We start from the raw sequence: 24,648 nt of genomic DNA, 5'->3' as shown, positions 1-24,648 counted from the left end.
CAAAATCGCAGCCCATTGCCACCACGTACAAGCCCTATTGCTACTGTCTGCTTTTACACCCATCATGGCCATTGCTTCCAAGAACATATATCACCAAAGTTCACAAACACAAGTACTTTAAGTCAGTTGATTTGGTCGAGAAGTATCTTGACTAACTTTTTATTCCCACGTTCCAGGCTAGGTATTGTAATTGTGGTGCCTCAAACACTAGCCTGGTAGAGAACAGTTAACGCAGCGAGCTATTCAGCCAACACTTTAGCCTAAACATTGCACTGCCCAGACACAAGAACAACATAAAGAGCAGGGCAAGGCCTCTGGTGCTTAATACGATCATGATTGATATTGTACTTCAGCCCAGTTTCTCTGTATTAAAACCAAGTTCCTTGAAATCTAGACGTCTAACAAGCATAATCTAACGCACCATATATAAAACTCTCAGCCCTGCAGAAAGAACAATTCCAAAGGAGCGAGTGTGGAGTTGATTGCAATACGTGGGTCATGCCAGGATCATATTTTACATGGAAACGAAAAGACCAGCAACACGAGCTCGAGCAGAGGTGACCATATTAGAAAAAGGTGACAGCATCCAGTGAAGATTGCAAGAGCAGCTTTGGTAATTGGTTTTAACTTAGACGCTGTCAATATACAGTGCACGACTAATAAGGCAGTGTGGGAATGATATACAGTAAGTAAATACTAGATGCTATTTGTTAAACATGTGGTTAACTAAATATATCTGGCTGGTCAACAAATACATTACATCAGGGGAAACACGCTGATCTAATCAAATATCATCTAGGGAGAATCTGTCCGGATAGCTCAGATTTCACACACAATTCATCAGGCAATACATCACTGCAGCTCACGTATGCTCGAAGCCAGTGACAGGACACTCGTCCCACTGCATCGACACTGACCGGGGGCACCTGTCCACATTCATCGCACCCTCCCTCCAGCACTTGCCCCATGGCCTTCTGTGCCCAGGCAATTCAAGTGTCAACTAGAGATGTCTTACTCCAGCACTTGCCCCATGGCCTTCTGTGCCCAGGCAATTCAGGCGCTCACCTAGAGACGTCTAATTTGCTGTCAGCAATTCTGCTCCTATAACATTTATCAGGCAGTGTATTCCAGGTACTCACCATGCTCTGCATGTAAAAGGTTCACAGTCGGAACCATTTTCTCCAGGGTGGAAAGGTCCAATGCTAGAGGACATATAGTGACATAAGTTTATTATATGCAGAGTGGTGAGGGCCTGGAACGCACGTGGTGGTGGTGGAGGCAGATTCAATAGTGGCGTTAACATCGGCTTTTACATAGGCACATGGGTGTGCAGGGAATTGAAGGATATGGATCAAGTACAGGCAGATGATACCAGTATAACTTGGCATGGTGTTCGGCACCAACATTCTGGGCCGAAGGGCCTATTCCTGCGCTCTGCCATGCTCTATGTCCCCCTCAAATCACTTTTCCTACATCAATGTCTTCTTACTTATCTACCTCGGATATAAAGAACAGCTTCCTGCAGCCCAAACTATCTTCGCCTCTCAATTTTATATTTCTCAACCATGTGGTCTTGTAAGGACTAAACGTGCTGGAGTAACTCAGCGGGTCAGGCAGCATCTGTGGAGAACATGGGTAGGTGACGTTTCACAGAGTGCTGGAGTAACTCAGCGGGTCAGGCAGCATCTGTGGAGAGCATGGATAGGTGACGTTTCACAGAGTGCTGGAGTAACTCAGTGGGTCAGGCAGCATCTGTGGAGAACATGGATAGGTGACGTTTCACAGAGTGCTGGAGTAACTCAGCGGGTGCAGCAGCATCGATGGAGAGAAGGAAATAAGCAACGTTTCGGTCCGAAACCCGGAAGGGTTTCGGCCCGAAACGTTGCCTATTTTCAGAAGAGTTTCGGCCCGATACGATGCTGGTTCATTATGATGATAGACACATAATGCTGGAGTAACTCAGCAGGTCAGGCAGCATCTGTGGAGAACATGGATAGGTGACGTTTCACAGAGTGCTGGAGTAACTCAGCGGGTCAGGCAGCATCTGTGGAGAACATGGATAGGTGACGTTTCACAGAGTGCTGGAGTAACTCAGTGGGTCAGGCAGCATTTGTGGAGAACATGGATAGGTGACGTTTCACAGAGTGCTGGAGTAACTCAGCGGGTCAGGCAGCATCTGTGGAGAACATGGATAGGTGACGTTTCACAGAGTGCTGGAGTAACTCAGCAGGTCAGGCAGCATCTGTGGAGAACATGGATAGGTGACTTTTCACAGAGTGCTGGAGTAACTCAGCGGGTCAGGCAGCATCTGTGGAGAACATGGATAGGTGACGTATCGGTTCTGCAGATCCTCGTGTCTACATGTCGTCGTTGAACCTCCTCCACTCCAGAAAAAGAAACAGTTCCTGCCTCCCCTATTTCTCCTCATAACTGAAACGTTCCATCGCAGCAACATCCTGGCATCCGTTCCAATGCCACCACATCGTTGGTGTGGTGTGGCGGCCAGAACTGCACACATACTACAGCTGTGGGCTGACCAATGTTTCACAAGCACGGTACAATTGCCCACTTCCACACCCTCAACTCTTTTCAAGAATCAGTGACACAAGCACAGACGCAACAACTCTGCAGTGCCCCATCCAAGTTACTGATGCCTAAAGAAGCCCAGAAGCTGGTTGCTGGGAGGTTATTCCACTACAGCAATGTCCACAAATTTGTACCTTCCACAAGCAACCACTAGATTGCAATCTCGAATGGTACTCGATACAACACCCAGGACTTGGAAGTAAGGAGCAATCGGTTCAAATGACAGCTTGTTCATCTGGCACTGCTCTGCTGGACTGTAGTAGGGGAATGGGGCGGAATCCTAGTTACTGGTACGACTCCATCAAATATGATTCATAGCATAAACATACAAAACTCTACAATGAAGATACTGGCAGCAACATTTTGCAGATTGTGCATGTTTTAAAAGGCACTCAAAGGAGATTTATGTCAAAGAGAAAGTTACTAATTCATGTCCATTTGCTGTACCAACTCAGTGAGTGACCCTTCTTCACCCGCTGAGTTTCTCCAGCTTTTCGTCTACCTTCGATTTTTCCAGTATCTGCAGTTCTTTCTTCAACATATTCTGTACCAGATAACTCTGCAATAGCTGTTTTCCTACAAAAAGTTGCATTATCAAAAATGACATTATGCATCATTGCGTCAATGGGTTAAGGCGGGATCGTTTCAGACTTTTTCACGCAATAGTCTGAAGAAGGATCCAAACCAGGAACGCAGTTTGTCGATTTCCTTCCATTGGTGCTACCAGACCTGCTGAGTTCCTCTAATTTGTTTTTTGATCAGGAATCCAGCATTTACACGAGAAACGGAATAGGTGACGTTTCGTGTCGATTCTTCTTTCAGACCCAAAACGTCACCTATTCCTTTACTCCAGCGATGCTGCCTGACCCGCTGAGTTACTCCAGCTTTATGTGTCTATCGTCAATGTAAACCAGCATCTACAGTTCTTTCCTACACATCCAGCATTTAAAATCCTTTTTGTCAACATTTTGGATACTTTAAGCATCTCATTATCATACAGCGTGGAAACAGCCCCTTCCACCCAAATTGTCCACATGCCCGATCTACACTAGTCCCACCTGCACAGTACTTGGCCCATATCCCTCTAAACCTACCCTATCCACGTACCTGTCCAAATGTCTTATTTGTTACAATAGTATCTGCCTCCTCTGGCTCTGGTTCGTTCCATATAACCACTACTCTGTGTAAAAAAAGTTACCCCTCAGGTTCCTATTAAATCTTTCCCCCTTCACTGTAACCTATGTCCCCTGGTTCACGATTCCACTATTCTGGGCAAAATTCCTCCAACTCTGCATTTACCTTTCTATTCCTCTCATGATTTTGTACACTTTTGTGCACACTATACACCCCTCAGCCTCATGCACTCCAAAAAATAAAGTCCTAGCCTGCTCACCCTCTGCCTATAGCTCAGGTAGCAATGTTACAACATTTTGAGATTTAAAAAATCAAGTCTGTAATTTATCCCATCAGATAAAGCATAAAAAGAAGTTTAATTTGACACCTAATTCACTTTCATATTTAAAAAGTTATGGCCATTTTCATACTCGGAAATTAGCATCTTGTTCCCTATTGATTTTCTATGGACATAACAAAAAAGCTGTGATCGTGTGCAGTCAAAAGCCCATAACTTTCTTAAAAATTAAGAGAACTGAATGAAAATTTTCAGTTATCGTAGATTGAACCATTCTGAAACAAATATAAAATAATCTTACTTGGATGACCTGAAATTAAAGCATATAATTAGTTAGTTACCCAAGTGTAGCTAATTTCAAACTTCAATTACTAGATCTAAACATCTATCCATTTCTTAATAAATGATTAACATTTTTAAATAGCCTAAGTGTCCAAATAATATTCATAAATAATTCACAATAAAACATGATTTTAAAATCTCATTTACATTAATTTATAGGCCAAATGGAAGGAATTTAGTGTTCAATTGCTGTAAATTAAAGTCCATTTTAAATCAGCTTTCTAGTGGGATTCTGTGAACGCGCTGGTTTAGAACGTTCACATTGCGCTAGATTTGTGCCCTCAAATGCCCAGAAAAATACTGCGGGATATAATGGGCCCAAAATGAGATACTCGCAATATTAAACTTTGTATAAAGGGATCTTAAGAAGCCCTTTTTAATGTAAAAATATACAGCATACCTTCAATTATTTGCTCTATGCGACCCTGACAGCTGCCGGTGGTCGCGGGTTTAGTGATTGATTTTTAAACTACTATAACTATTATACGAGGCCTTTAAAACTAATAATAGCTTTTTCGACGGTGTCTTCCAGCGATTTTTCGTTAATAATTAACTAGGCTGAACATCTTCGATTTGAACAGCCTAGAGAAAATCGCGTTTTAAACCCGCCCCCTCTAAACGGCTCCAAAATCGCGCACACCCGCAGCGACAGATTTTCAGCGACGCTTCAGGTAGGCTTTGCAACATACCTAGCTCAGGCCCTCAAGTCCTGACAACCTCCTGTAAATCTTCTCTGCACCCGTTCCAGCTTGACAACATCTTTCTTATAACATGATGCCCAAGGGAACACAATTATCTACAATTCAAATACAAATGTTATCAATGATAACATATTATGTCCTACTATACAGAACGTACAAGAAATTGCAGCTGCTGGTTTAATACCTGAGATGCTGCCAGACCTGCTGAGTTACTCCAGCACTTTATGTCCTACCACATGCTCATCTATATCAGCTCCAGGGACTATTAATTGCACCGTTGGCCTTTCCATTTCGTTGCATACTTAAATAATCTCAACATCTATCAACATTTCCAATTCAAGACTCATTTCATAGTTTCAATGATTTTTCCAGATGATTTTGACTTGCTTCGTCGGCATGGCGACCTGTGACCATTAAAGAACATGTTGGTGTTGGCAGCTGAGGGTTCGCTGGATCATGGTGGCTCGTTGTACCGTTAGCTCTTTCCTTCTTCGCACCCACATACACACAAGTGCCTGAAACTGGACTGAGACATGCTGGTAATGACACAGAGCTCCCACTCATTGTCAACCAAGCACAGGAGAATTTATTTTTAATTGATCTGTGCTACACAAATAAAACAAAGAAGCAGTGATGTGCTGGACATATCATAAACCATGTGTGGCACTACATGCCTTGGTGCCAAATGATTTATTTTGGTGAGGCTACACATCTATTCATTCCGCTGTGCATTTTAAATTGTAATGATTGGGGCTTCTCTTGCTTCAACAGCAAATCAAGTGGCTAATGAAACTGCAATGTCTAACACTCCCTGGACAGGAATGAACAAGAGCTACAACAACGACACCTAGCTGTTCTGTACCATTTGCGGGACATTTTCTGTTGCGTGCAGTATTGATTTAAATGCGTACATATTTGCAAGCTCTTGCCAGTAATTTCCACAATAGGAACCATAAGTCTTCAGTCACTGGACTTTTGGACACAAGTGCTGGCCAGTGTCAAGGTTATACTGTTACAGACCTATCTACAAACCATTCACCCTTAAAGGTTTAGTGCCAGCGGTGAATCTTTTCAATTTCTCTCCCCCATTTCTGCACAGTTACATCCACTGATATCAAAGCAAAAGTGGCTAAGGTAGGTGGTGGCAGATACAAGGCAACGCAACACAGTAATGCTGCAATTTACACAATGGGAGATTGGTTCTGATAATAAAGGAAGGCATTGAGAAACCTAACTGGAAACACAACTTTTATACATCTCACAAATCAACAAGAAAAACCATTCTGGGCTTAAGTACCATATAAATTTCAACTTTCATACAATTATTGTCTACTGACAAAAATGATCAATGAGGACCTACTCCACCCTTGTATTTGTTAACCAATCACTTGATGTGTTGAAATTAAACTTAATTTCAATAATATCAAGTGGTTGGTAACATGAATGGAACAGGTCCACAGATCATTGAATTATTACATTATTACAGCATGGAATGGTGCCATTTAGCCCATTGAGTCTATGCTAACTCCCACCCAGAAATCTTATACGTTCAATTCCTCTGCTCCTTCAACATACGCCTGCAAATTATTCACTTGTGCCAAATCAATTCTCATTTGAAGCCACTGATTGTTTCCAGCTCTGCAGGCAGCAAATGAATGACCTTCACTATTCGCAGTAAAATATCTTTTTGTCACATTGCCCCTTGTATAATCAGCTTGAAGTTTTAATCTGTGACCCCCATCCTTGAGCCCTCTGCTAATGCTAACAATGTCATAAACTCAAAAGGAATAGGAGTAGAATAGGAGTCCACTCCTCCATGCAATCATAGCTGATCTATCTCTCCCTCCGAACCCCATTCTCCTGCCTTCTCCCCATAATCTCTGACACTCGTATTAATCAAGTACACCGCTAAACCTCTGACACCTGTACTGTTTAAGAAGGAACTGCAGATGCTGGAAAAAATCAAAGGTAGACGGAAATGCTGGAGAAACTCAGCGGGTGAGGCAGCATCTATGGAGCGAAGGAATAGGTGACGTTGCAGGTCGAGATCCTTCTTCAGGCTGACCTGTAGTGTACCTGTTCTTGCAGCAAAAACTTGCACAACTCTGTGAAATTTCCGCCCACACTTCCTGAGAACGACCCCAGCAAATATATTATTTGTATTTTGGTTAAACTGCAATTTTTCAGATACTTACTATTCGAACAAAGGATGAGACATAATCCAAAGTAGAACTCTCACTGCCTAGTTTTCTTGGGATTCGAATCCGGTACAACCCGTCTGTACCAGCCATGTCCTAAGCGAAGGGAAGAGACAAAAAGTTATGAATGTCCAAATAAAATCTTGATCAATCACAATATATTCAGTTGGGTGGATAGTTGACAAAGTATTGCACTCCTCCCACAGGACTTTCGTGTTTTAGTTTTAGAGATACAACATCAAAACAGGCCCTTCGGCCCACCGAGTCCGTGCCGGCCAACGATTACCCGCACATTAGTTCCATGCTATCCCAATTTATCCAACACACTATGATTTACAGAAGCCAATAAATCTACAAACCCGCACGTCTTTGGTATGTGGGAGGAAGCTGGAGCGCCCGAAGAAAACCCACGCGGTCATGGGAAGAATGTAAAACTCCACATAGTCAGAACCAGCATGGTCAGGATGGAGCCCGGGACTCTGGAGATGTAAGGCAGCAACTCTACCGCTGCGCCACTTGGTGTGTTTCCTGTACAGAGTCTTCAGATTCTCAACACCACCCCAAAATGCTGCTTCTCCACTTTGAACCATGGCCAGGGATTCCCAGGAGTCCGTGGAGATGTTCTTCAACGAAGCTTTGCGCACATTATTGAATCTTTATCCATGTCTGCCTGGTAATCTCCTCCCATAATAAAGTTCGGAATAAAGGGTATCTGTTACCGGAGTCTGGCTTTGCTAATATGAACAACGTGGCCAGCCCAATGTAGCTGTCTGTGAGTATCTCGGCCCTTAATGCTGGAGGTCGTGGCCTGGTAAAGGATAAGGTCACGGTTCCCCTGTCCTTCCAGCTCATCCAAGGGGTACAGTTAACACTATGCTGGGGTATATCCTCATGTTGTTCTCTTCCTACTACACTGGTACCAAAATCAAACACACAAAATACTGTTACTTTCTGAGCCTGAACTTGGAATGCCGATGATTGATAAGTACTGAAAAGAACATAACTTTGTAAATGCACACAAAATCCATCAATCACATCAAATAAAACTCACTAAAATGTTAGAAACCTCACTAGACTTGACAGATGTAGCAAATTTATCAACACAAGAACGTTTTTAAAACATAGATCATGTTTCAAACAACTTTCTGCATAAAACATCTATAAAATCATTCTTAAACATCTGTTAAATAAATGTGGAGAGCAAAATTATGTATCTTTACTGGTCTTTACTGTATTTTAATAGAGCAGGAAATAATTATCAACATAAGGAGCTCAATAATATTTTGGCTGCTGGACACAAAGAACTGTAGATGCTGGAATCTTGAGCAAAACACAAAGTGGTGGGCCCTGAAACCTGATTGGAAAGTTTCCAGGATGGTATTTTGGTGTAGGTAGGGCATAAGTAAAGCATAAGCAACATAAATTATCTCTTGGGTATACAAAAAAGCTGGAGAAACTCAGCGGGTGCAGCAGCATCTATGGAGTGAAGGAAATAGGCAATGTTTCGGGCCGAAACCCTTCTGGAAATAGGTAACGTTTCGGGCCGAAACCCTTCTGGGTTTCGTCCCGAAACGTTGCCTATTTCCTTCGCTCCATAGATGCTGCTGCACCCGCTGAGTTTCTCCAGCTTTTTTGTGTACCTTCAATTTTCCAGCATCTGCAGTTCCTTCTTGAACACGATAAATTATCTCTTTTTTTTGTAATCGAACATCTGCAGTTCCTTGCTTCCACAGAATAGAAATGGCACTTGCTAGTTTGAAGACACTTCTCCAGCAGTCGCTTCAGGAAGTACAAGAATGTATAATCACTTACTCTGAGTTTGACCCTCTCATCCTCTGTCAGCTGCAACTGAGATAATGTGAGAGAGTTTTCACGGCCTGGTCTCCACAGCAACGTACCTCTCTTTTTGTAACGCACGCTGTCATCTACAATGATAAAACAATCTTTATTGCTCTCTGATGGGCTGTAAAGTAAAGGTATCTGAATTTCGTGAAGCATAACTTCAGAATATTGCTCTTGGAGACCGAATATCAATGAGGAGCAACGATGTAGGCTGAAAGTTTAATTACTGCAAACAACTGCTCCCACAGCCCAGGTCAGTCCCCTCATAGCACACCACGGATGCATTCACTGCTCTGTAACAGGAGGCCACATGGTACATCAAGTGCATACTAACTCTTTCAAAAAGCAATTGTTGGTACCACAGCCAGCTCTTCTCCTTACTTACTTTAGACTGTAGAGATACAGCGCGGAAACAGTCCGTTCAGCACACTGAGTCTGTACCGACCAGCAATCACCCCGTACACTAGCACTACACTACACACTTTACAGGGGCAATTTAAAATGTTACCGAAGCAAATTAACCTACAAACCTGTAGGTCTTTGGAGTGTGGGAGGAAACCGGAGCATCCGGAGAAATCCCACACGGTCACGGGGAGAACGTACAAACTCCGTACAGACAACACCCGTAGTCAGGATCGAACCCGGGTCTCTCGCGCTGTAAGGCAGCAGCTCTACCGCTGTGCCACCGTGCCGCCCCTATTTCGGCAAGTTTCTTTAAACATTCACATATTTATGCAAATTCTCTTCATGGTAATTTGTGAATCACATCACTATCGGAATCCTATCAGACGTTCCTGTCTAATCCTAACCAACTGTTGATATATTTTTTGCCTCATGTTGGTTCTTTTACTCATAACTTTATTCTGTGCTCCCTGCTTAATGTACCTTTAATCACAGGAGATGTTTCATGCAGACAGTTCCACTGAGATAAGGGTGTCCATGTGAAAACCACTGACAATCTTGACCCAATATTCATCATTCTCATCTCCTCTATAAACTTACCAAATTCAAACGAGTGTTCAAGGAGTACAGACACACCAGCAACCTCAGGATCTAGAACGTCTCCAGGCTGAAAGAGAAGGAAAACAAATTAGTGTGTGTGCGAGCGTGCGTGCGAGTGTGCGGGAGTGTGTGTGCGTATTCCTGTTGGGCTGTAGAACAGTGTTCAACAACGTCACAATGGCACAGCTGGCAGAGCTACTGCCTCCCAGTGCCAGACACCCTGCATTTAGATCTTTTGGCCTAGACAGACCATTCCGGTACCATTGGACTCCTCTCAAGGCTGTGGCCTCTTGGTGGTCCAGCAAAATGGATAATCCACAAAGGCTCTAGAACTAAGGGTGCCGGAAAATCAATTGTGGACCAGTATCTTAAAACAATGAGGATTTCAGCCTCAACTACCCTTTCAGGCAATAACTTCCATACACTTAAGACATATTGAGCAAGAAGATTTTTTCTTCACTCCCCCGTATCCTTTGTAATGAAGTAAAACCCATAATAGCATGTTATTGATCACTGTAAAGCAAATAGATTCTTCATAGTGAGCCTGCCCAGGCTACTCACAATTCTGAACACTTCAATTAAAATTTCCCTCGCTCTCCTACACACTAGGGACAATTTACACAGGGCAATTCACCTACAAACCTGTACATCTTTGGCATGTGGGAGGAAACGGGGAAATCGGAGAAAACCCACGCAGGTCACAGGGAGAGTGTGCAAACTCCGTACAGACAGCACTGATAGTCAGGATCGAACCCGGGTCTCTGGCGCCGAGGCAGCAGCTGTGAGTTTATAGAATTGTACAACACAGAAAGGAACCTATTTAGCCCCCCTTGTCCATAAGACTGGCATCATTCTACGCTCATGCCATTTACCCACATTATGCCCATGCCTCCAAAGGCAAGGATTGAGTTAGATAGTTTTTTTTGTGCTATCAGTTGAAGGATAAATATGAGCTATGACAACAAGGAAAACTCTCCAGTTTCCTCTCAAACAATGCCACCCGCATCATTTGAGTTCATTATAAACTAACATATATAGGAAGGTACAGTACAGGATCAGGCCTATTGGCCCCCAGTGTCAGAGCTGAACATGACGCCAAGATAAATGAATCACGTCTACCCGCACATCATCTAGTTTAGTTTAGAGATACAACGTGGAAACAGGCCCATCAGGACACCGTGTCCGCGCCGACCAGCGATCCCCGCACATTAACACTATCCTACACACACACACACTAGGGACCATATACACTGAAGGTTAGACACAAAATGCTGGAGTAACTCAGCGGAACAGGCAGCATCTCTGGAGAGAAGGAATGGGGTGCTGCCTGTCCCGCTGAGTTACTCCAGCATTTTGTGTCTACTTCGACTTAAACCAGCATCTGCAGTTCTTTCCTACACATAGCTAGCACTGAGATAGCTCCTCTGCTGAATAAAAGGATTTTAAAGATGGGTGTCTAGCTGGAAGCGTTGCAATTAATAGCATTATCGGTGACGCAGGGTTTTAGACCATAAGACAGAGTAGAGTTAGACCATTTGTACCATTGTCTGCTCCGTCATGTGAGCATGGCTGATCTGTTTTTCACTCAACCCATTCTCCTGCCTTATTTTTAACACCCCTACTAGTTAAGAATCTATCACTCCACTTTAATGATACTTATTGACTTGGCCTCCACAGCCGTCTGTGGCAATGAATGCCACAGATTCACCACCCTCTGGCTAAAGAAATTCCCCCTCATCTCCATTCTAAAGATGCATCCTTTTATTCTTAGGCTGTGCCCTCTGGTCCTTTGATTGGAAACAATTTTATGCATGAATGCAGTGGTCGAGTCATTTATTTTTCCCCAAATGCATTTGAACTGCTAGTCAACCAGAAGTCTCTGATGAGAGTAACTGATAGTGATGAATTAAAACATTATACAGTCGGCATATCAGCAGCAACATTAAAAAGCATCAAGAGCAATTATCACTACAGTGGTGTACCAACATGCTAAAGATGCTGTGTACCAGCACAGTGATAACTCAGTGGGAATAATTATCTCTCAAATTAAAAGTCATCTTAGAGCAGCTGATCATATTCACAAATGTATCAAGTGGGTTCACACTTTATATTCAAAGCTGCCTTTCCTTCGAGAGAAATATTTTTGGAATGAATCAAAGTTGAAACATTTCTGTCCGTTTCCAGGTACACTCAAATCACAGCAGTACAGAACAGAACTCTCTCCAAGAGATTATATCTGTCGTTAGTGTAGATTTATTGGATAATACTGTGCCGTAAATCACAGGGTGACTGCACAAAGTGTACATTGCGCTACAGCTAAGGCAGAAATGTGCCGTTTTCCAGGAAGCAAATGTGACACTTAATTTTATGTATGTCTTATTCTTAAACTCCTTTTGTAATCTGGGACAAAATCATTTCAGACAACTTCAATTACGGATTCTACCTCAGAGATCACCATGCCTAGATTAGGGTATTGAATGATATAGAAAAAACAACAACATTCTCAAGGACCAGATACTACAAGACAGGCACAAAAAGCTGGAGTAACCCAGCCGGACCGTCAGCATATCTGGAGAGAAGGAATGGGTGACTTATTGGGTTGAGACCCATCTTCTGCAGTTCCTTCCTACACAGGAGGAGTTTACATACTCTTATGTTTTGAATCTACATTTAAATCCAACACAAATGATTCCATTTAACGGTTGTGCATTAATTTGGGCCGTCGCAGCCTGCTACAGCTGTTTTATTTATTCTTTGATCTGAACATGCGGTTCCCTGGCTGGCCTGACATTTATTGTTCATCCCTAATTGCCCTGGTGAGCTACTTCTTAAACCACTGCAACATTTTATGTGAAGGCGCTCCAAGAAATGCACAATTTGACACAGATTTTCATTTCACCCGTACCCAAAGTAGCTGGCCGAGGAAAAAACAAAAATGTACAATACAGTGCAGAAGGGTCTCTACCCGATATGTCACCCATTCCTTCTTCTCCAGAGATGCTGGCTGTCCCACTGGGTTACTCCAGCTTTTTGTGTCTATCTACGTGTGTAAACTCTTCTAGTATTTAGTCCTTGTGAATGTTGGTTTTGTTTACTTATCATCTTGTGAGGCTGAGGTTAAACTGGCTGTCAGAACAGATTTGGTAGTGTTTCTCGGCACCCAATAATTTTGTTGTACAGATGCTTGTTCTGCATGCTACCCAGTCAAATCATACATACAGGCCTTCTGGAACAGCACACAGAGAGTAGCCATAATCCAACTCCATCTTGCATTCTGAAACGTCCGATCTTGGCCCAGGGAGATCTGCGATTTCCTATTTCATCAAGGACCCACACCATCCTGGCCACACACTCATCTCCCCGCTACCTTCAGGTAGAAGGTACATAAGCCTGAAGACTGCAACGACCAGGTTCAGGAATAGCTACTTCCCCACAGCCATCAGGCTATTAAACCTGGCTCGGACAAAACTCTGAACATTAATAGTCCATTATCTGTTATCTGCACTTTATCAGTTTATTTATTCATGTGTGTATTTACGTATATAATGGTATATGGACACACTGATCTGTTTTGTAGTCAATGCCTACTATGTTCTGTTGTGCTGAAGCAAAGCAAGAATTTCATTGTCCTATCAGGGACACATGACAATAAACTCTCTTGATCTTGATCTTATTTTCTAATTTCAAGCCCCAGTGTGGTGACGGCACTGGATGAGTGAAGTACGGGCGGGCCTGGCCCAGCGCGATGCTGTCGGCTCCTTCCATTGCCGCTCGTTCCGCTCGCTCGCGCAGCTGCTGTAGGGCCTCCCGCGGCCACCTCCGCCAGCACCACCGCCCGTGACCACGGCAAACGTGCCGTCCGTCTCCTCCAGCAGCCGCTCCTCTGCCTTCGTGCGCCGAGGTCGCCGTTTCCCGCTTTCCGAGCCCATCACAGAACCTTTGGGCGCTTCCAAGGGCCCTGCGAGGCAACCTCTCGTGGACCGATCACAGCCGCTAACTTTACCCTTCATTCTCCATCCTCCATTCATAAAGACACATCACACATAAAGACACATGCTCAGCATCATGGCAGCACTGGATCGATGAACTATGTGTCGGCCTGACACAGCACGATGCTGTCTATATCACACACTAAAATATTCCCAGACACTAACTTCCTAACTTCAACATCCAAGTGAACTTTCACTGAATGAATAATTCAAGCTGTGCTGTCCCGAGGCAATATAATTATTCCAGCCCTTGCTAATTAATAAACTGGTCTGGTTCATTTTCTAATACTTGTACAGTGAAATGTTCTTGTCGATGAAAATGTTGCTGGCAGAGACATTAAAATTTTTTTATAAAGTATCTATTAAGAAAATGGACATCTTACATATCAAACCATAAAACACTTTCAGAATCCATAAACAGATTTAGTACGTAAAGTATCTCATTTGGGCATCTTCCAAACTTTCAGATCAAATCAACATACATCTTGAACACGGACAGAAAATACAGGTGCACAACCTTTTATCCGAAGATCCAAATAACGAAAACCTCCGAATAGCGGACATTTTTTCGGTCCTTGAAGAAAGGTCCTTGAAAACGTTCACCGAGGGCGGCCCGCAGAGGTGACAGCGGAACCTCCGGTCGGTCCTCGAAGAAAGGGGAACTAAATCCCCATTCATAAAAGAGAAGGTGAGGGTATATTGCGCGGGAGGGTTAATAATTGACAATCTGCTGCTGCCTGCCCGCTGAGTTAAAAAGTTCCCACGGTAGACTCACGATACACAGTGCAGATTGTCGCTCCCTTCAGTTTCACCCCACCTACGCCCCTCTGCTTCCCGGCCATGTGTGTGACCCCTTCCCTCCCCTCTCCAGCTCCCTGCCCATTGCACCGGCGCAGGGACTTTGCACTGTCTTCACGTCGGCGATTGCAGCAGGACTGTGCTAGTCACCGGAGACGTCAGGACCAATTGGACACCGACCCTCAGGCCCACCGCAAGCACGGAGATCCGAGAGACCCACAGCCAACAGCAGCCCAGCCCAGCCCCACTCCAACTACAGAGGAACCTGGGTTGCGGATGACGGGGCGCAGCTCGGGGCGTCGTAGGGGCCCATCGGGGAGCGGCCACTCAAAGCCACGCCGGGCGATGTAGGGCCCTGCCCCGGTCTTGATGTTGGAGCCCCCGGCGGGCTCTAGCAAGTCCGCGGCAATTTACAGCCGCGCCGGGCGTTGTAAGGCCCCCCTCCAGGTCACTCTCAATCCCGTAATTCGGGCGGGAGAAGTCGCCGCTGCCGGTGCCCCGCAAAGCAGTCTCCCACCGGGGACCCGCGAGCTCCCGGTGTCACCATCCACCGGAGTCGGGTCGCAGCAGCTCGCCCCCGCAGCTCTCCACGCTCCGAAGCCGGCTAGCTCCACGGAGGTAGGTCCGTAGGTCCACAGGCTCCACAGCTCCCACCGCCGCCCACCGACCCCCAGGCCCACTGCAAGCACGGAGATCCCAGAGACCCACAGCCAGCAGCAACTCCAGCCCCGCTCCAACTCCAGAGGAACACGTAGGGACAGAAGCTGATGGTGTGCAAGGTACGTCTTGTTCTTGGGGTGGCGGATGAGGGGGCGCAGCTCGGGCTGTGGGCAAACTGCCACTTGTCGCCGTAGCGGCCAAAGATCATAGAGGAGCTCCTCTATGATCTTTGGTAGCGGCCCATCGGGGAGCGGATTCCTCTGGAGTTGGAGGGGGAGGGGGGTATTGTGCTGTTTGATCGCCCCCTGCTATCCCAGGGACAGGGAGACACAGCGGCTTTTTAGACCGGTGGGCAATCACTTCCAAAGTTCTGCCCACACAGTCAGTACACCTCTCCTACACTGCATTTCATACAAACATTTATTCTGCAAGAAAAAACGACATTGAAGACTCAAACTCGCGATCGAGTAACTGCCAGGATCAAGGCGCAAACTCGCGACCTTGCGGATATGAGCCAAGCACTCTACCACTGAGCCAGCCATTAAAATCTACGCTAAAAAATTTCCATTCCGAAGACCGACAAATTCTGAATTACGAAAAGTGTCTGGTCCCAAGGCTTTCGGATAAAAGGTTGTGCACCTGTACTTAGGTTATAACCCAAATACAGGCAAATAAGATGAGCTCAGATAGGCAACTGGACAACAGACACAAGTTGGACCGAAGGGCCTGTTTCCATGCCGTGTAGCTATACAATACAATACAACAATACAATTCAATTTATTGTCATTTGGACCCCTTGAGGTCCAAACGAAATGACGTTTCTGCAGCCATACATTACAAAACAAAAAGACCCGAGACATAACACAGTTTACACAAACATCCATCACATCGTTGTGATGGAAGGCAAAAAAAAACTTATCTCTCCCCCCCCGATGTCAGAGTCAGAGTCAAAGTCAAAGCCCCCGGCTGGCGATGGCGATTGTCCCGCGGCCATTAAAGCCACGCCGGGTGATGCAAGGTCGCACACCGGGTCTAGTTGTTAGAGCCCCCGGCGTGTGCTCGCAAAGTCCCGCGGCCATTCCAAGCCGCGCGGGGCGATGGTGTAAGGCCCCGCTCAGGTAATCTTCAACCCCGCAACTCGGGCGGGAGAAGTCTCCGTTGCGGAAGCCCCGAAAAGCGGTCACCCAGCAGGGATCCGCGGGCTCCCGGTGCCGCTGTCCGCCAGACCCGCAGTTGCAGCCACCGAATCTCCGGAGGTCGGGTGGCAGCAGCGCTACACCACAGCTCCACCCGCTCCGGACTCGGCCAGCCCCGTGACGGTGAGTAGTCGGCAGCTCCGCAGCTGGAACCCCAGGTCGTTCCTGTTGGAGGCCGCTCCACGTTGCAGCCCCAACGACAACGGAGACCCGACAAAGAAAAGGTCGGGTCTCCCGTGCAGGGGAAAGATTTTAAAGTTACCCCCTCCCCCCAACACACATACCCCAACAAAAAAAATAACAAAAACTACATAAAAACGAGCCAAAAAATAATAAAACACAGACGGACTGCAGAGGCCGCTGCTGACGAGAGTCGCGCCGCCCACCAACTATGACTATCTCTCCACTTTTGCAGGAACGTTGCACTACATAACCCTAGGTATTAATTAACTTCTGATACCTCACCCGTATACTATTACTTAGGCACAAGTGCTGGGGTGTAAGCTACCTAAGCAAAATATCAGGTACTGTTCCTCCAATTTACAATGGGCTTCACTCTGACAATGGAGGCGGCCCAGGACAGAAAGGTCAGATTAGGGATGGGAGGGGGAGTTAAAGTGCTGAGCAACTGGGAAATCAGGTAGGTTAAGGCGGGACTGAGCGGAGGTGTTCAGCGAAACGATCGCCGAGCCTGCGCTTGGTCTCGCTGAGGTACACCTGGATGACACCTGGAACCGCGGATACAGTAGATGAGGTTGGAGGAGGTACTTATTCTTTATAATTAATAAATATTTATCTATCTGTCTACCTATTTATCGGCACATACTGTATCGCATAATATTTTAAAGGTTTATTGATGAGCACTTGAATCACCAAGGTAAACCAAGCTGTGAAACAGGAGCTGTTAAATGGAATCAATGTAGATGGGTACTTAATACAGACAGATAGAAACAAAACAAAGTGCTGGAGTAACCCAGCAAAGTTCAAAGTTGAAATGTATTTGTCACATGCACCATAAGGTGCAGCGACATGTAATTTACGCTGGGCCTCACTCTCAGGCAGCATCTCTGGAGGACATGCTTCATCTCTGGAGGTGATGCTTCAGGTTGAACTTCTGACGGTTAGCATTGAAATAATGTGTCAAAGGGCCTGTGTAACTACATGGTTATTCACATTTCTTCTCTAAAATTAAAGAGTGCGCTCAAACATTAGGTGTGAGAATGCAGGGACAGTTGTATCATACTGAACATTTGTATAATCCAAGTTAACTTACATACATTGGAATTTATTTCATTTCACTGCTGTCACCATACTGCCTTTACATCAATTCAACCTCACCCAACACTTATGCCCCAAGAGTATTAACACAATATTTTTAATCTCCTCTAGTGACGTGATGATATCTCCAAGGATGAATGGATTTGAACCTTGGCCCAAGATGAGGAAGTTCTCAATTGAATGCATCAATGCTTGACATTTTCGACTTAATTAAATAGCCATAACTTGAACCTAATATCTTATCAGAGGTAAAAATCCACACCTCATGTTAGATTATTTTTAACTAAGAGCAATGTTATAATGTATACAAAATATGCATATTAATATGGTAATGTTTCAAAATTTCTGTCTTTTCCAGTGTAGTATTTAAAGCAATTAAGCATAGACTTCAACAAATAGTCAAATCCTCTTCTATCAGTCCTGCCTACTGCTGATATATCATTCGCTCAAAATGACCAAGATCTTAAATGAAAAATCCAAAGATCGATATTAAAAATAATCTGAAGTGTCGAGGTTACTAACTTTCGCACAGGGATAGCAGGGAAGATTTCAGTTTTGTGAATAATTGAAGGGTTACTTCAACAATTTAGTTTCAACTTATTGTAAAAGCTAACACCGTACTAAACCTTCTGCAAGCGTTTATTTTTTATAATTTTCACACAGACAAAGCACATCAGTAAGAGCTACTTCACGTAACAAATGTCCTTTGGCCACAGCTGGGTTGTGCCGCCTTCCTACTCATTGATAGTGCACAGGGACTTGGTAGAAAGCAGTGGGATAAAGACAAGGACTTGCCCAAGCTCTCAGGTCCCTTGTGGCTTGCACAGCCTGTAAAGTCAACTCCACTTGACAGGTTGTACAGGAAGCCGAGAGCATGAGCAGCAACAGAGATATTTATTGAACAGGATCAGACCCCGTCAGATCCACGGACAGGCCAAGGAGGAATCCCTCACCGTCCTGGCGACAGATGTTTCACCGTTGCCAGGCCTGTGACTCGGCCTCTGCGCGGAGCAGGGTTTGGGGCTAGCTAGGGCAGCAGTCAATGTAGGAGCCGGGGCCAGGGATACAGGGGATATTATGGAGGCTGGAGCCAGGAGGGGAGGAGTCAGGGGTCATGGTTGCAAAACTGGAGTCCAGGGGGCTTCAGTTAGGGGCAGGGGACAGGGACCAGGGTGCAGCAGGCTGAGGGGCAAGTGGATGCAGGGGGGGTTGGGGCAGAAAGCAGGGGGACAGTGAATGGGGGACAATATAGGTGCCTGTGCTGGATTGCAGGTGGTAGAGGCAGGGGGCTGAGGACAGTGATGGGAGCAGGGATGGGGACAGGGAAGGATGGGAACAGGGAGGGCTGGGAACGGGGAGGGATGGGAACGGGGAGGGATGGGAACGGGGAAGGATGGGAACGGGGAAGGATGGGAACGGGGAAGGATGGGAACGGGGAAGGATGGGAACGGGGAACAGGGACGGGGAGCAGGGATGGGAACAAGGATTGGGAGCAGGGATGGGAACAAGGACGGGGAGCAGGGACGGGGAGCAGGGACGGGGGACGGGGAACAGGGACGGGGAACAGGGACGGGGACCAAGGATGGGAACAGGGACGGGGACCAAGGATGGGAACAGGGATGGGGAACAGGGACGGGGAACAGGGACGGGGAACAGGGACGGGGAGCAGGGACGGGGAACAGGGACGGGGAACAGGGACGGGGAACAGGGACGGGGAACAGGGACGGGGAGCAGGGACGGGGACCAAGGATGGGAACAGGGACGGGGACCAAGGATGGGAACAGGGATGGGGAACAGGGACGGGGAACAGGGACGGGGAACAGGGACGGGGAGCAGGGACGGGGAACAGGGACGGGGAGCAGGGACGGGGACCAAGGATGGGAACAGGGACGGGGACCAAGGATGGGAACAGGGATGGGGAACAGGGACGGGGAACAGGGACGGGGAACAGGGACGGGGACCAAGGATGGGAACAGGGACGGGGACCAAGGATGGGAACAGGGATGGGGAACAGGGACGGGGAACAGGGACGGGGAACAGGGACGGGGAACAGGGACGGGGAACAGGGACGGGGACCAAGGATGGGAACAGGGACGGGGACCAAGGATGGGAACAGGGATGGGGAACAGGGACGGGGAACAGGGACGGGGAACAGGGACGGGGAACAGGGACGGGGAACAGGGACGGGGAACAGGGACGGGGAACAGGGACGGGGAACAGGGACGGGGACCAAGGATGGGAACAGGGACGGGGAACAGGGATGGGGAGCAGGGATGGGAGCAAGGCCGGCACAGGGTACACGACTGGAGACGGGGGACAGTCAGTACAAGGGGCAGGGGTTGAGGCAGGAGACAAGGTCTACAGTAAGGGCCCGGGGCCCGGGGACGGGGGACAGTACTAGGGTCCGGGCCCCGCTGACGGCCGCTATCCACCGGGCCGCTCCGGCCTTGTCCGTTTACACAGCGGCGACGTGAACCACCACAGCCCCACACCCACACTCTCACTCACTCACCCGCCGGGTGTTGCACAGGCCGGCGCCGAAGACGCTGAGGAGGAGGAGGAGGCCGCTGGCCATCACCCCGCGGCGCGGCTCCATGGCGGCGGCAACGGCTGGAGAACTACAGCGGGGCCCCCGGGAACTACAACACAATGCACTGTGGGACACGGGCTGAGGCATGCTGGGATGCTGGAGGACCAACGGCGAGCGGCATGCCGGGATGCAGAGCAACTACAGCGGGCCCCGGGAACTACAACACAATGCACTGTGGGACACGGGCTGAGGCATGCTGGGATGCTGGAGGACCAACGGCGAGCGGCATGCCGGGATGCAGAGCAACTACAGCGGGCCCCGGGAACTACAACACAATGCATTGTGGGACACGGGCTGAGGCATGCTGGGATACTGGAGGACCAACGGCGAGCGGCATGCCGGGATGCAGTCGACTACAGCGGGCCCCCGGGAACTACAACACAATGCACTGTGGGACACGGGCTGAGGCATGCTGGGATCCTGGAGGACCAACGGCGAGCGGCATGCCGGGATACAGGAGGACTGTCTCAGGCAAAGATCTTATAAGTTTCTAGGTCCTCCAAAATATTCCAAATGGAATTTAAACTGGAGGTGGTGCCCCATCTCCCCCCTCCCCCCACACCTCTCTCCTCCCCCTCCTTCCCCCACCCTCCCCTCTCACCCCCACCCCTTCCTCTACCCCTCTGTCCCTCTTCCACCACTCCCCCTACCCTTCCCTCCCCACTCTTCCACTTCTCTCCCACTTACCCCACACCTCTCTCCTCCCCCTCTCCATCTCCCCCTCCTCCTCCCACCCCCTTCCCTCTCACCCCCCACTTCTTCCTCTACCCCTCTGTCCCTCTTCCACCACTCCCCCTACCCCTCCCTCCCTACCCACTCTTCCACTTCTCTCCCCCCACCCCTCCCTCCACACTCTTCCCCTCCGTCCCCTACCCCCATCTCCCTCCCCCCCACACTTCTCTCCCCCACCCCTCTCTCCTCCCCCTCCCCCTCTCCTCACTCGTCTCCCTCTCCCTGCCTGCAGTCATACACAATAATAATAAATAACAAAACATACAATGAACACAAATTAACATCCACCACAGTGAGTTCACCAAGCACCTCCTCACTGTGATGGAGGCAAAAGTCTTAGTCTCTGTCTCTTCCTTCCTTGTTCTCCCTCTGCGCTGAGGCGATCCAGGCCGAAGATGCCGCCTCAGCTCCGAGTCCCGCTGCCTCAGCTCCGCTATAAGATCTTTGGTCTCAGGTTCAAGATTCAAGAGAGTTTATTGGTCTTGGTCCTCCAAAATATTCCAAATGGAATTTAAACTGGAGGTGGTGGAGGGAGGACTTAAGCCAGAAAGGGTTCTTGTGAAGAAAGAGCTACCTTAAATTTAGTTGCATCTGGTTGGGTAACTATGGTAGGGTGAAGACTATCCCATGCTTTAATTGTGCGGGGGACATTGGCAAAGATTATCCCATGCTTTAATTGCTGTACCGCAGGTGATGGAGGTACACAGGTGATGGAGGTAACACAGGTGATGGAGGTAACGCAGGTGATGGAGGTACCGCAGGTGATGGAGGTACCACACTGATGGAGGTACACAGGTGATGGAGGTATTGCAGGTGATGGAGGTACACAGGTGATGGAGGTACACAGGTGATGGAGGAACCACAGGTGATTGAGGTACCGCAGGTGATTGAGGTACCGCAGGTGATGGAGGTACCACACTGATGGAGGTACACAGGTGATGGAGGTACACAGGTGATGGAGGTATTACAGGTGATGGAAGTACACAGGTGATGGAGGTACACAGGTGATGGAGGTACACAGGTGATGGAGGAACCGCAGGTGATTGAGGTACCGCAGGTGATGGAGGTACCACACTGATGGAGGTCAGTTCAGTCAATTTCAGTTTAGTTTATTGTCACGTGTACCGAGCTACAGTGAAAAGCTTTTGTTGCGTGATAGCCAGTCAGCAGAATGACAATACATGATTACAATCGATCGAGGTACCGCACTGATGGAGGTACCACAGGTGATGGAAGACATTACCTTTCCCCACTGTAATCATGTATGATCTTTCCACTGATTGAATAGCAAGCAACAAAAGCCTCGGTACATGTGGCAATAAACTAAACTAAAATAAATAAAGCCAACCTGCGAGCTATGCATTGTCTGCCAATAGAAAGTTCTTCGACTTTGATAGATGGAAGGAAGGAACAAGCCTTTCAAGATATTTCTGAGTGGTTTCATAAGGTCAGCTGCCCCCACATCTACAGCAATAGAAGAGGGTGTGATAAATCCTTTACAATGTTCACAGAAATCAAACCTTCTTTTGTGTTTACAGTGTGGTTACAAGGTTCTCTCTTGCAGACGATACAGATGCTAAACATGGATAGGTGACGTTTCAGGTTGAGACCCGTCTTCAGGCTGAGAGGGAAACTCTCCCTGATTAAGTCTGCAGAAGGGTCTCAACCTGAAACGGCACCTATGCCTTTTCTCCAGATCCTGCCTGACCCGCTGAGTTACTTCGGCATTTAAGAAGGAACTGCAGATGCTGGAAAATCGAAGGTAGACAAAAGTGCTGGAGAAACTCAGCGGGTGCAGCAGCATCTATGGAGCGAAGGAAATAGGCAATGTTTTGGGTCGAAACCCGAAAGGGTTTCGGCCCGAAACGTTGCCTATTTCCAGAAGAGTTTCGGCCCGAAACGTTGCCTATTTCCAGAAGAGTTTCGGCTCGAAACGTTGCCTATTTCCAGAAGAGTTTCGGCCCGAAACGTTGCCTATTTCCAGAAGAGTTTCGGCCCGAAACGTTGCCTATTTCCAGAAGAGTTTCGGCCCGAAACGTTGCCTATTTCCAGAAGAGTTTCGGCCCGAAACTCTTCTATTTCCTTCGCTCCATAGATGCTGGTTCATTATGATGATAGACATAAAATGCTGGAGTAACTCAGCGGGTCAGGCAGCATCTGCGAAGGAAATGGGCAACGTTTCGGGCCAAAACCCTTCTTCAGAATGATGTGAAGGGGTTTCGGGCCGAAACGTTGCCCATTTCCTTCGCTCCATAGATGCTGCTGCACCCGCTGAGTTTCTCCAGCACTTTTGTCTACCTTCGAGTTACTTCCGCATTTTGTGTCCATCTTTGCTGTATTCAACAGAACATGAATAACCATACAATGTCATTGTGTAATCATTTTATTTTCCCTAAAAATAAATATGGGCGAGATGAACCGAGGAGGTACACAGTGGAGAATTGCCGTGTCCATCTCTGGGTAACGTTGGCGTCACTCTTGTCACCCTTCGCTGCCACGAACACACCGCTGCCATGCATCGAGAAACTGCACTGAAGCTGCCTGTTGGGTCACAAGGTGAGAGAATAATCTTAGGATCATAGATTTGCTCAGCACAGAAAACAGGCCCTTTGGCCCACCCTCTCCATGCCTACCATTTTGCCCTTCATCCCACCTGCCCACATTAGGACCATACCCTTCTCAAAAGCCAAGAGAGTTTTATTGTCATGTGTCCCAGATAGGACAATTACATTCTTGCTTGCTGCAGCACGACAGAACAGGAGGTAATAGTTCAGTGAATATAGACCATAGACCATATATGTACACAATAAATAAACAGATAAAGTGCCTTGTGTCGGAAGGAACTGCAGTTGCTGGTTTAAACCAAAGATAGACATAAAATGCTGGAGTAATGCCCCTGTCCCACTTAGGAAACCTGAACGGAAACCTCTGGAGACTTTGCGCCCCACCCAAGGTTTCCGTGCAGTTCCCGGAGGTTTTTGTCAGTCTTCCTACCTGCAACCACCTGCAACCTCCGGGAACCGCACGGAAACCTTGGGTGGGGCGCCAAGTCTCCAGAGGTTTCCGTTCCGTTCAGGTTTCCTAAGTGGGACAGGGGCATAACTCATCGGGGACAGGCAGCATCTCTGGAGAGAAGGAATGGGTACCATCACCCATGCTGCCTGTCCCGCTGAGTTACTCTAGCATTTTATATATTTCCATGCCTTCTCTGTTTGGTGTCTTTTGAAACGTATCTTACCTGTGGTCATTGTATCTGATTCCAAACTATCACCTCCGGCAGCTATTTCCAAATATTAATCACTTTCTATGGGGGGAAAAAAATC

General features: G+C 47.2%; 2 protein-coding genes across 5 annotated transcripts in view; both read right to left on the bottom strand.

Moving 5' to 3' along the window:
* emc10 (ER membrane protein complex subunit 10) overlaps positions 1 to 20,683 on the bottom strand; it is a 46,467-nt gene extending 25,784 nt beyond the window's left edge. The window contains exons 1-4 of one of the 2 annotated variants that reach the window (XM_033013616.1): positions 20,516 to 20,683; positions 10,083 to 10,149; positions 9,051 to 9,163; positions 7,236 to 7,334 (exon numbers count right to left, since the gene is read on the bottom strand). In XM_033013616.1, coding sequence (XP_032869507.1) covers positions 7,236 to 7,334; positions 9,051 to 9,163; positions 10,083 to 10,149; positions 20,516 to 20,680 — 444 coding nt within the window. In that variant the 5' untranslated portion in view covers positions 20,681 to 20,683. The remainder of the gene's footprint in view (positions 1 to 7,235; positions 7,335 to 9,050; positions 9,164 to 10,082; positions 10,150 to 20,515) is intronic. The other variant, XM_033013617.1, reaches the window with a different exon arrangement.
* A 3,007-nt stretch (positions 20,684 to 23,690) lies between these two features.
* Positions 23,691 to 24,648, bottom strand: part of mybpc2 (myosin binding protein C2) — a 54,657-nt gene continuing 53,699 nt past the window's right edge. For all 3 annotated transcript variants that reach the window (XM_033013039.1, XM_033013040.1, XM_033013041.1), the window contains one exon: positions 23,691 to 23,866. The gene's annotated coding sequence lies outside the window, so the exon portion shown is untranslated. The remainder of the gene's footprint in view (positions 23,867 to 24,648) is intronic.

Source organism: Amblyraja radiata, chromosome 38, assembly GCF_010909765.2.
Source record: "Amblyraja radiata isolate CabotCenter1 chromosome 38, sAmbRad1.1.pri, whole genome shotgun sequence".
Lineage (NCBI taxonomy): Eukaryota > Metazoa > Chordata > Chondrichthyes > Rajiformes > Rajidae > Amblyraja > Amblyraja radiata.
Note: the sequence above shows the minus strand (reverse complement) of the source record. Positions and strands in the feature narration are given on the sequence as shown.